At 40.1% G+C, this 13,168-nt stretch overlaps 1 protein-coding gene across 1 annotated transcript in view; it reads left to right on the forward strand.

The window, feature by feature from the left end:
• The window catches only part of DIP2B (disco interacting protein 2 homolog B), a 122,607-nt gene that overhangs the window by 36,684 nt on the left and 72,755 nt on the right, over nt 1-13,168 (forward strand). The window contains exon 4 of the mRNA XM_077753673.1: nt 3,469-3,594. Coding sequence (XP_077609799.1) covers nt 3,469-3,594 — 126 coding nt within the window. The remainder of the gene's footprint in view (nt 1-3,468; nt 3,595-13,168) is intronic.

Below are 13,168 nucleotides of genomic sequence, written 5' to 3' on the forward strand. Positions count from 1 at the left end.
ATCTTAAGAAAAAAAGAAAAGAAAAGAAAAAAGGAAGTCCAAATTGAAAGTATGCTGAGACAACATTTCTCAGCTACCAAACTGGCAATCGTCAGAAAACCAAAATAACACATTCTGATGGTGAGGCTATGGGGAAACAGCCACACATGTACATTGCTGATAGTAATACAGTATGATACAACTCTTTGGAGAGGAATTTGGCAAGATGCAGCAGAGCTTAAAATTTATTCACTTTTTGACTTAGGAGTCTCACTTGTTGGAATTGACCCTGAAGATATACTCTAATCAATATAAAAGTCTATTTGCACAAGGCTCTTTGTTGTATTATTGTTTGTAATTGTAAGATATTGGAAACGCTTAAATGCCCACACTTAGAATAGTTGAGTAAACTACCATATATAATGGAGTGCTATTCAGCTTTAAAAAATAATCAAGAGGGGCACCTGAGTGACTCAGTTGATTGAGTGTCTGATACCCCAATAGCACTGAGCACTCCTACTTTTAAGGTGTTGGTTTCTAAATACCATTCTCCACTAAGAGGGTCAGGGCTCCTTAGAGAAATGTCTAATTCTAGTGCTGGAGAAGGGAACATACCTAGAACACCTTATACCAGAAAACAAAAGCTGCTCAAAAGGATGGGAATGTCAAAAGGACATAAGAGCCAGTTTGATTTGGCCTCACTGGTCAAATCTGGGGTAATAGGACCATCAAAATAAGTAATGATAGTAACAATAGCCATAGAATAAAATGATAATCAATAGGTCTGTATTGATATAAATAAATAGATTGGGAGAAAAAGGGATGCTTTTTCTTATAGTCAGAAAACAACTAATAAATACAGAAGGAATGATAGAGTTATAAAATCAACATTTTGTATCCATTATGGTAATAATTGATTCAGCTAAGAATCATCAATGAATGCTAAAACGAGTAGGTAAAAGTTTAATGAAGTATGTAATATTTATGTCATCTCAGAAACATTCACCCATAAATTATTTATTAATTACACTAAGGGAAGAATAATAACTTTGTAATGAACTACGTTAGTAGACACCATCTTAACCAAGTAATCATTTACTATCACCAGGAATAGGGCAGATGCTTCCTGACATCATGTTTCGAGAAGACATTATTACTTCTGTGGTATTCCTGCCAAAATGCATAACCTGAATCTAATTATGAGGAATATCAACAAACTAAAATTGAGGGACATTCTACAATATACTTAGTCTGTCCAGTAATGGCAAAGCACTGACAGACAAAGGTTGAGTAATGTTCCAGATTATAGGGTAATAGAGAATTGTGACAACTGAATGTAATGTGTGATTCTCTATTAGGTCCCAGATCAGGAACAAAGGAGGAAAAACTATAACGGGCATTACTGGGGCTGAGTTGGAATATGGGCTGTGGGTTATATAATAGTTTTGTGTCAATATTTAATTTATTGATTTTGGTAAATGTATTATAGTTATATAAGAGTAAAATCATTGGGGTGTCTGGGTGGCTCAGTTAAGCATCCAATTCTTGATTTCAGCTAAGGTCATGGTCTCGTGGTAGTGAGATGGATCACCGTGTTGGGCTCCGAGCTGGGTGTGGAGCTTGCTTGAGATTCTCTCTCTCCCTCTTTCTCTCCCCCCCGCCCCCACTTGCACTAGCTCTCCCTCTTGCTCTTTCTCTCTGCCTCTCCCTCAAAAAAAAAAGTAAAATCCTTTTTCTTAGGAAATATATCTCAACAATTGTTGGAGTTAATCCTACACAAATAGGGTTAGACGTATGTGCTAAAGTGAAAATACTGAATTATTCTTGCTGTGAATAGTTGCTATGAAAAGTAGCAAAACTTTGGAAACAGGTTGCTTAAATAAATCATGACACAGACATTCAGTGAAATTCTGCACAACCTTTTAAAATTATTTACACAAAAAGATGTTTCTGGTTATATTAGTTAAGGTTTTTATTGTTGCATGAAACAGGCCAGCTCAGGCTACCTTAAATAGCTAGAGCAGGTCATAGAGGCAAAGCAACAGTTGAGAAATCCCTAGTAAAGGAGAGACAGCTTTCAGGGTTTCAACCCTGAAGTTCAAGGACATTCCGTCTTTCTAGGAAATTATCATTAAAGGGACTCGGTTCTAGGACCTGCATTTTCTTGATTTATTTTAAATTCCTCCACACACACCCCATAAAAGGATCTGATAGGTCCAGCTCTTGTAAGAGGTATATTTTCATAGCACAGACAGGCCTCTAAGGATAGTTTGTCCCAACTGGGCCCATTCCTGAGAAGAGGAAATTCTTGTGAACTAGGAAGCTACTTCAGTTATCTACCTTCATAGGATTTTGTAAGAGTTTTAAAAAATCCCAAAGGAGAACACCAAAGACTATAAATAATATGATTTTTTGCAGAAATATAGAGCACGTTTTGTGGTGGGAGTGGACAATCAAGTGTTGTCGGGAAATGTTAATTTTGAGATTCCTATTTGACTTCATTTGTTTTTCATCTATTTAATTTTGGGAGGGGGGAATATGAGTGGGGGAGGGGCAGAGAAAGAGGGAGACAGAGGATCCAAACTGGGATCTGCTCCAACAGCTAAAGAGCCCAATGCAGGGCTCCATTTCACGAACCATGAGATCATAACCGAAGTTGGACACTTAACTGACTGAGCCACCCAGGTGCCCCAAGATTCCTACTAGGCTTCAGGAAGACGTGAATTCTCTTGTGGCCACAGTGGCAAACAAGTCCATCTTATATTTTTCTAGATCAGACTCTTATATTTTTCTAGATCAGACTCAGCCCTTCTGTTCCTGTGGTAGAGAACTGAGTGGTCTCAACCACTTTCAGGCAGTTAAGCAAATCCTAAGCTTCTTTTCCTGAAGAACAGTGAGTGTCTTCCAGGTACTTGCACCGAATTCATTCCATTCAGAGGTAGTATCCCTGCCTGGCTTAGGAGCATGTTAGACCCCTTCCCCTCTTCCCATCCCTGCCAATCTCCTTGTTTGCTCTTAAAGCAGTCACATAATCACTCTGGGCTCCATTTTCCTTCTCTGTAGCAGTATCCTTCTTTCTCTTTTTGTCTCTTTTTCAATTTTACTTTAATTGTTACAACACAAATTATAACTAATATTACCTAAACATCCCTTTGCAGTAGTTGAGGCAATGATAGTTCAGTCAACAGAAGTAACCACTTTAAGAACCAAGAGCTGGGGCACCTGGGTGGTTCAGTCGCCTAAGCATCCAACTTGGGCTCAGGTCATGATCTCACGGTTCGTGGGTTCGAGCCCCGCGTCGGGCTCTGTGCTGACAGCTGGCTCAGAGCCTGGAGCCTGCTTCAGATTCTGTGTGTCCCTCTCTCTCTGACCTTCCCCTGCTCACACTGCCTGCCTCTCTCTCTCTCTCAGAAATAAATATCATTAAAAAATTAAAAAAAAAAAAAAACAGAACCAAGAGCTAATCAATGCAAATGTTTAATCTTTCAGATATCCATACAGAAGCAGTTCAAGCCGCACTGGCAAAGCATAAAGAACAGAAAATGGCTTTGCCTATGCCAACCAAAAGGCGGTCCACATTCGTCCAGTCTCCTGCAGATGCCTGTACACCTCCTGGTAGGTTTATCAGAACCTTCCTCCCTGACAGTTACCCCTGTGATGTTCCTGAAATAAGTTCTGCTTTGTCTTTCCTGAGGTAGGAGCCTGCACTTTCCTCATCATCCGAGGTGTCCAAGAACACACAATGAAGACGGCAGGTTGTGATTGTCACATTATAAACGCATACAAAATGAAGCCTTAAGAATAATACTATTTTTTAAAAAAAGCTTTCCTTCTGAATTTTCAACATTTCCTTAATACAACCCCCAAACTCAAGCAGTCATAAATAAACATGGGCCACATCTTTAAAAAACAAAAAAAAACAAAAAAAACCCTTCTGTGGTTTAATAGCTATTTTCATTGATGTCTAAAATATGACCCATGGTCATAATTTCTTTAACAAATTTATACTTCTCAGTCAGATGCTTTGTCTCTCCAGAATAAGTGCACTTGGGATAAAATGTGTGTCATTAAAGATGATGTGAGAGCTGTTATGGATAGGTTTAAGGGACCTGAAAAAATATTGAAGTGTGTTTGTGTGTGAATATATTTTGTATACATGTCTATATTTTTAAGCATCCACTTTTTATAATAGGTTCACGAGATCAGTGAGAACTAAATGTCTTCATCCCATTCTCATTCCCCAGGCTTGGATTCTCTCACCCTTACTAAAGTAAATTTAAGAGTTCTAACTTGCTATTTGAAGGGCAACCAGAACAACTTTAAGTTGTCTTGGTTATTCAGAATCTTTCCCAAAGTTTCAAAAAACCTTAAGAGTTTTTAGATGGAATCCCAGACGAGATCTCCCTGTAGGCCACTGAGACTAAACAGAATCAGTCTGTTCCAGAGCCTCAATTTAGTGTCTGTCTGTCTACTGTCCTGTTACTAGTAATGAAATCTTTGGGAGAAAAATTTTCCCTGTAGTTTTGGTCTGGAGACCTACCATGCCTTTGGGGAGAAGGTTACATTGTTGTGATTGACCTCGATTCACAGCTATCAGGTTGAGCTCTTTACACTGATCCTAGTCCCTGGTCTGGGTTCCTATTAATAGTTTTCTGCCAGGTTTTGGCTAACTTTTCAGAGCATTTGGGTGTGCTGTGGGCTCATTAACTGTGTGTGCTTTTTTTCCTTACATCTGTGGTGTCAATATGTTTGAAAGAGAAATAGCTCTGTGGCTTCAAGTGTTTCTCAAAACGTAACACGGGATACCTCTAGCAGACCTTTACAATGAAAGACATTTTGTGTCTGTAATGGTGCATACTTCCAGCCTATTCATTCAGAATCTTGGCTGGTTTCCCTTCCACAGTAGTATAGCACCAGTTGGGCCCTGGTGGACAAAGGGAGCTCTCAGACCCATAGCTGTTCCTCGTGGGCAGATTCTGCCGCAGCCCGGCTGAGGGCTCAGTTGTGATAAATGGCAAAGGGTAGGGAGCAGCGTGACTTGTACTTCTTAGAAACAGTCTCTCTCCAAAGCTGTAGTAAAGAAATGCAGCTTCAGAGTAAAATAGTCTGCTCTCGTGGCCTCGGGTTAAATGTGAGAGTGCAGCAAAGGGTCTTGAGAATGCTCGGAAGGAATGGAAACCTTTTTTTATCCTCTTACAAAAGTCACTGCCTGAGGGGACTTTACCAACTCCAGCAACAAAATCGTGGCTATTCATCACTGAATGAGACCGTAGTCCTTGGGAATTCACTACAGGCCTGTTTCTAAGCACTACTGTTCTACTGCAGCCTTACAGAGGTGGCGTAATGTTCCTGATTACCTTATGTGTCTTAATGATTTCATGATTGTAAAGGTACGGTCCTCTCTCCTAAGACCTTTATTTGTCAGATCCGAGTAGTTATCTCCAGATCCAGGGATCTCTGAATAGCACATGAGAAGCCTTAACGTACTACTAAGGACATGAATGTTGTCATACAGGAGAGGAATTCTCTCGCATCATGAAGAAACAGTGAGAGCACCCTACAGAGTGATTTGTCACATGGCCCCACACGGAGCTAGATCCTGATGCTCTCCTCCTTCTGCAGCTGCCCACACGCCTGTGTCTAGCGTGAGGGAATGTGCAAGAGCTGTATCATAAGGCATCCATCAGCACTTTTCATTTTAGGAATTGGAATTTGCTGTTCCCAAGTTAGGATTCAGAGTCCATTCTCTCCAAGCTCCTGAGAGCCACTGGTGAGGGTCTTGGCTGTGTCCTATTCCTGCTGCAGTTCAGTCCTGTGTCAGTGTCTCCCTCTCACCCAGGGATGGCAGGTAGGTTTTATCTTGCACTGAGAGCCCCTGAAACACTGAAGTTCAGAAAAATGCTGAGGCTGCCCTGGAGGTTGCGGAGGAGGAGAATTGACCTTAATTATTGCTGGTTATAGGGCAGTTTTAAAAAAAGTTAGTTCTTAGCAGCTATACAAATGACCTTGTCATGACACTCTTTCTAGAAANGGGTTGCGGAGGAGAATTGACCTTAATTATTGCTGGTTATAGGGCAGTTTTAAAAAAAGTTAGTTCTTAGCAGCTATACAAATGACCTTGTCATGACACTCTTTCTAGAAAAGTTGTACTACCCTGGGAGAGCAAAATTAACCTCAGATTTTATAGTAATTTAGTCATGTTGCACTTTGCGCACTGAGTGGCCAGGATGCACATCACAAAGCAAGTGTGCAGTCGGGGCCGTCACTGTGCAAGTGCTGTCCCGTGTGGACCCAGTTCCTGGGGTACCTGCGAAAGCACACTAGCCAGTGAGGCTCTTTGGGATGCACCCAACACATAACTGTTGGCATTACGAAACGGATGAGATTTTAGAGCTATTTTTGGAAGGATTTAATAAAAAGGATTTAAGAAGTAGAAGATGTCATAAATCTTGGCTTTCTTTGTAGTATTATATAGAATGGAAAATATGGTATAAATAGTGACCATGGGAAATAATTGGCTTTTGTTCACATATCATTTGCAAATAATAAAATGTCAGTCAACCTAAAATTTGTTTATTGATATGTATGGATTGGAAAATTTAAATTCTCAGAGTTGGTAGCAAATTATGGTTCTTTTAGTGCCTGTGGCCTTTTCAGCCTTTTAGACTGCTTGAATTACTGCCATCCAGTTCCCTCTATGTGCTGAAATCATTTACTAATGTCATGAGGCCATTACCTCAGCTCTTTCTTTGTAGGGGTTCTTTGTGTAATTCTGTTTCTCATTCATACCGATAAACAAAATGCAAAAACTGCAGCATATATTGTTTTCCCCTCTAAATTTTTTCTGCATCCTTGTGGACTTACCCTGTGCTTCATTCGGAGGGTACTCAGATGACCAAACAGACCACATGATGACCCCAGTGCACAGTAGGCTATTTCAGCTGGCTTGGGTAGAATGAATTTAGATGCCTATCCCGCACAGGGCCCTGCTTGAAAGTGACGACAGTAGTAATTCATTGGGCCAAATAAAGAGAAATTTACAATTAAAACAGTATAACAATATCCCAGGTCTCTTCATGGGCATCACTATCACCTATAGAAATGCAGGGATATTATTCCACGCAAATTGAATAGTTGTTGCCTTCTGAGAGCTTATAGCCCAAAACCAATTTTAGTCGGTTAATTTAAATTAAAGGAGAATACCTATCAGAATTGCCCACTTGGGGAATTTTCCCCAAACATTCTAATTTAATTCAAAACTGCAAAATGAACAGAGTTGGCAAATCAGACCCCTGTAAGTGTGCTCTAATTAATAGACCTGGGTCATGTTTCTAGCATACTTTCATTATTGGTATGGGTTCTGAGCAGTGGTCTGCAGTTTCTTGGGAGACCAGTAAATATCCAGTATTCTTTAAGCCAAAGCACAGTAAAAACCCACTTTGATAGATTGAATTTGTTTATTTCAACAACTAATTGTAAAATTTATGGCTTGCCAGTAAAACTAATTTCATAGTTACCATTTATTGAGTAGCCTTGTGTACTACCAGTCAAAGGGCTAAAAGCCTTAGCACATATTCTTCTTTTTTCCTCGACTACCCTCTGTCCCATCTTAAAATGAGAAAACAGGTTTAGAGAAGCTCAATAACTTGCTCAGGCTTCTGTTGTTAGCTGTGTAGTCAACTATTTAATCTGAAAATTCTCTCCTAAAACAAAGAAAGGAAAGCTTCCCTTCTTTCTTCCGTCTAGAAATCCTAGAACGGAATATAACCAGATTCCTTTGAAATACATACAGGAGCCAGAGAGAGAACAGTCACTGAACACCAGAATGCTGAGATGGTACACACTTCCCTGTCCTGCAGAGCGGGGAGGCAGGAAAGAAGGGGCCTAAATAAGTTCTAATTACCATAAGGATAGAGAAGATAAAACCTTGGACCTGTGTAAGCTTGGAGGTTGGGGTCGCCTGGCTGGCTCAGTTGATAGAACATGCGACTCTTGATCTTGGGGTTGTGAGTTTGAGCCCTGCATTGGGCCTAGAGCTTACTTAAAAAAAAAAAAAGTAATAATAATAAGGTTGGTAGTTGGAATTGAGATCCCTGGAGGGGCTTGCATCTTCAGCAGAAAAGTAAACTAGAAAAAATTAACATGCCAGCAAAAGATGTTAAGAAAGCTTGCCTGTGCCTGGCCTTGGGGTAACAGGAGCTGAGACCTTCCCTAAGAATTTGGGGTAAAGTGGGTTCCAGGTTTGAATTTCACTATACTGCCTGGTAAGAACTAACATTAAAAAATAGTCTTTGGGCTGATGATAACCTTGAGACACACATAATCTGGAAGGATACAACCTCAACCCAGGGATTTAGGATTCCAGAGGTAAAGATCCACTGAATTTTGTGAGCAAACAATGCAAAAATAGAAAACCCTCACCGTGAGAGAGAATCAATAGAAAAAGAACAGCGAACAGCGGAATTAAGACCCGTAAGAACTGATTTGCCCAAGAGCTCTCAGTGGCAGAGCTAGGATCGGAATTCAGACGAGTCTGACTTTAAAAGCCCATTCTCTAAACCACTTGGCATATTGTCTCTCCTTCTACCATAGTGTCAAGTAAATATTTTGTGGTAAATCTGGAGCTCTAGCAGTTGCTGCATGTTTGATCGAGCTTTTCAGATAGGCAATACGTTTTTAAAAATCTCTTTTTTTACCTCAACGCAGTTGACTCATGAACAATACAGTTTGAACTGCGTGGGTCCACTTACATGTGGAATTTTTACATTATAGTAATGTAAATGTATTTTCTCTTCTTTATGATTTTCTTAATATTTTCTTTTCTCTAGATTACTTTATTATAAGAATATAATAGGGGCACTTGGGTGGCTCAGTCAGTTAAGCGTCTGACTTTGGCTCAGTTCATGATCTCACAGCTCGTGAGTTCGAGCGCGGAGTCTGGCTCTGTGATGACAGCTTGGAGCTGGATCTTGCTTCGGATTTTGTGTCTCCCTCGCTCTCTGCCCCTCCCCGACTCATGCTCTGTCTCTCAAAAATAAATAAACATTTAAAAAAAAATACAGATATAATATATGTAACATACAAAATGTATGTTTGTTGTTTACATTATATTATTAGTAAGTTAAGTTTGGGGGGGGAGTCAAAAGTTATATATGGACTTTCAACCACACATGGGGCAAGTGCCTCTAATTCCTGTGTTGTTTGATCAACGGTAGTTTTTCAAAAACATTTATTTATTTATTTACTTGCTTACTTATTTAGTTACTTATTTACTGATTTAGAGAGTTTGCACGTATGCACATGTGTGCACATGAGCTGGGGAGGGGCAGAGAGAGAAGGAATGAGAGAATCCCAAGCAGGCTTCATACTCTAAGCATAGTGCCTGATCATAACCTGAGCTGAAATCAAGAGTTGGATGCTTAACCAACTGAGCTCACTCAGACTTTCCTAGAGTCAACAGTATTTATAATATTAATTTATTTTGTGACTTTTTTCATAGACATGGGAAAATCCTAGAAAAACAGTATTTGGAGATCCCTTATATGTAGAATGACCCTAGAGTAATTATTAACAGTGTGCACCCTTTTCTCAGAGGGATACCCATTTGGACATTAATGGTCAGGCAACTCATGAATCTTCCAGTCAGGTTCTACATAGTTATTTTTGATCCCAGCCAAGCTTCTGTGCATCCAGACAGATTATTGTGGGATACCAAAATATCTCTCAGATAGTTCTGAAAGTCTCCCTAACTCTTGTCTGGTGACCAGGCACCCTGGTTGGTTTTAGTGCTGTATGAAGCCGCCCAGAATTTGAAGCCCAAGGTTGGTTCAAGATTGAGCTGCTTCCAGAACTAACCTTCTAATCTTCTCTTCCTTATATGCTTTTACTCCTAGCTTGCTTCCCTTTGGGTCTCTAAAGATTATTCTTTCCTTGTCTACATAGAAACTCCACTTGCCTTTCTTGAAGGCTCTGGAAGTCCTTAATTCTTCTGACCTATCAGTGCAAGAGAACATGATATTTTCCTGCCTGATGTCTTTCTATTCTATTTACCCAAAATACACAAAAATTCTTTCCATGATCTCTGTAATATCATGCCCTAACCATCCTCGTGGTTGTTTCCTTTATTCGTTCTTTGAAGCTCCTATTTCTTGGCCTAGCTTATGAGGTATGTTTTGTAGTAGTTGTTAGGATGAGATCTTTCTTTTGGTGAGTCTTGACTTAGCTACTCTTCTAAGCTAATGTCTGGGCCTAATTTTGGTATCAGCTGTCAGAGCCCAATGGCAGTCACTGTCATCCCGGGAACTTGTCCAGCTTGCACAGTACCCCTCGGATTGTGTAGACTGACTGAGATACTACCATCCTCTCACCAAGCCACTATTTTCACCCCCATAAATCTTTTTCAATGAATTCTTTTGACAGCTTTATTGAGTTACAGTTGATATACAATAGACATACTTAAAGTGTATATAGTGTGCTGAGTTTTGACATGGCAAAACCATGAAACCATTACCACAATTAAGAAAATGAACATTATCCATCATGCCCCCCAAATTTCCTCATAATCCCTTTGTAATCCTACTTCTCTCCATCTCCATGGTCTGTTTTCTGCCATTTTACATTAGTTTGGATTTTCTACAATTCTGTATAAATAGAATCATACTTTGTTGTGCTTTTTGCTTTTTGAAGGGAAAGGTCTGTCATATTTCACTCATCGTAATTATTTTGAGATTCATCCATATTGTTGTGTATAACAGAGGCTCATTCCTTTTTATTGCTGAGTAGTATTCTGTCCTATAGATATACCATTATTTGTTTCTCCTTTCAGTTCTTGCTGGACATTTAGGTAGTTTCCAGTTTTTTCCTATTACAAATAAAGTTGCTGTGAACATTCACATAAAAGTCCTTATATAGATATATGCTTTCATTTCTCTTGGGTAGAGACATAGGAGTGGAATGAATAGATTATTCCACGAGTAGGTGGAATTGGTAGGTGTTTAAACTTTTAAAATAAACATTTTTAGATATAAAAGCTATATTTCCTACACAGAAGAGGGACGTCATTTCCACACATGGCTAATGACAAAAAAAAGTGCTACAACACTCAATAACAGCAAATTTGGGACTTTTCTTCCCTTAAAATCAACAACCTCATTGTTATATATATGTTTTGTAGTTGGTTAGAAATGGATTTTAGGCTTCTGGTTATCAGTATAAAATGCTGCTGTGTTTAAATCATACTAACTTTTTAGAAACTGAAGGGCAAAGTGTGTTTTCAAAATTATTTTCTGTTGTTGGGGCGCCTGGGTGGCTTAGTCGGTTAAGCGTCCGACTTTCACTTAGGTCATGATCTCGCGGTTCGTGGGTTCGAGCCCCGCGTCGGGCTCTGTGCTGACTGCCAGCTCAGAGCCTGGAGCCTGTTTCAGTCTGTGACTCCCTCTCTCTCTGACCCTCCCCTGCTCACGCTGTGTCTCTCTCTCTCTCTCCTAGAAATAAATTAAAAAAACCATTTAAAAAAAAAACAAAAAAAAATTATTTTCTGTTGTTGAAGACCTATTGTATTCATCGTATACAAGAGTTTAAGCAAGGGACCTTAGTTATGATGGATAAGAGTTGTGAGTTTATGTTCAACCGCAGCAGAATCAGTGAGAAAATATTTCTATTAATGTTAATTTAATCCTGTCCAAACTTCTACTAATCCACAGCAATTTCCTGAGTGATAATTACTTAACAAAACAAACCAAAAAAGCTACCAAATAAACATATAAATATTTAAGGGAGCTGGCTTTTTTTTTTACCTTTAAAAAGATATTGGAGCAGTGCTTACGTTTCGCTTATTAAGATACACAATCAGCTAGGAGCTTTGCACAGCCAGTTTTGTGCCTGTGAGCTCACGCAGGTTGGATAGTTTGAGGAAGAGAAGGGGAACTAGTATTTACTGGCTAATGACAGTGCACTGGCACTGCTGGGGGGAGTGCGTTCTGGACAGTGTCTCACTTCGTAGTCTCCTGCTACATTTAGCACAAAGACCCTTAGCAGCCCAGTGCTGTCTATTTGTCCNAAGCTTTGCACAGCCAGTTTCTGCCTGTGAGCTCACGCAGGTTGGATAGTTTGAGGAAGAGAAGGGGAACTAGTATTTACTGGCTAATGACAGTGCACTGGCACTGCTGGGGGGAGTGCGTTCTGGACAGTGTCTCACTTCGTAGTCTCCTGCTACATTTAGCACAAAGACCCTTAGCAGCCCAGTGCTGTCTATTTGTCCAGCCTCATCTTCCATCAGAATTTCATCACTGTTGGGGCGCCTGGGTGGCTCAGTCGGTTGAGCTTCGGACTTCAACTCAGGTCATGATCTCACAGTTTGTGGGTTTGAGCCCCACGTAGGACTCTGTGCTGACAGCTAGCTCAGAGCCAGGAGCCTGCTTCACATTCTGTGTCTCCCTCTCTCTCTGCCACTCTGCTGCTCTTTCTCTTTCTCTCTCTCTCCAATACAAGTAAACATTTAAAAAAAATTTTTTTTTAAATTTTATCACTGTTGTGTCCTGTGCTTCCTCTAGTCCCATTTCTTTCAGATCCTCGGGTGTGCCTTGTTTTCTATCCCCTCCCAGCTTCCTCACATACTATTCCCTCTACCTGACTCTTGGTTCCCCCCACCTCCATATGGCTCAAAGCCAATAGCTACTTAGCCTTCTGGCTTAGGTTTAGGTCTCACTTCCTTGGTTGCCTGCACTGTAAGACACTATGTCCTATTAGTGTAGGGATGCTATCTTCCTTAGTCATCATTTTATTCCTACCAACTAGTGTAGTGCTTAGTAGTATTTGTTGAATGGATGACCAAGCAAACCTTCTCAGGCGGATAATGTTATTTCCCTAGTCACATAGCTTTGTGAGGGGTGGACCCCAGAGATCAAATGCAAGACAGACACCAAGACCATGTTTTTCCACTACACTAAGCCGCCCACAGTTGTAGTCACTAAACACAGATGACGACTGGCAAGCAAACGAGGTCATTGAATTGAAACAATGCACCTAGTGACATAATTGATCCAATATAGAAACACAAGCCAATTTTCTATAAACCTAATCATGAAAATACTGTTTTTGCTATCTTTTGAAAATTGGGTTATTCTGATTTTAGACTTAATGCAGTTTGAAATAAATGATGTGATAAAGACAGCCTGCAAATCCAGTGGAG

Source organism: Crocuta crocuta, unplaced genomic scaffold, assembly GCF_008692635.1.
Source record: "Crocuta crocuta isolate KB4526 unplaced genomic scaffold, BGI_CrCroc_1.0 scaffold30, whole genome shotgun sequence".
Lineage (NCBI taxonomy): Eukaryota > Metazoa > Chordata > Mammalia > Carnivora > Hyaenidae > Crocuta > Crocuta crocuta.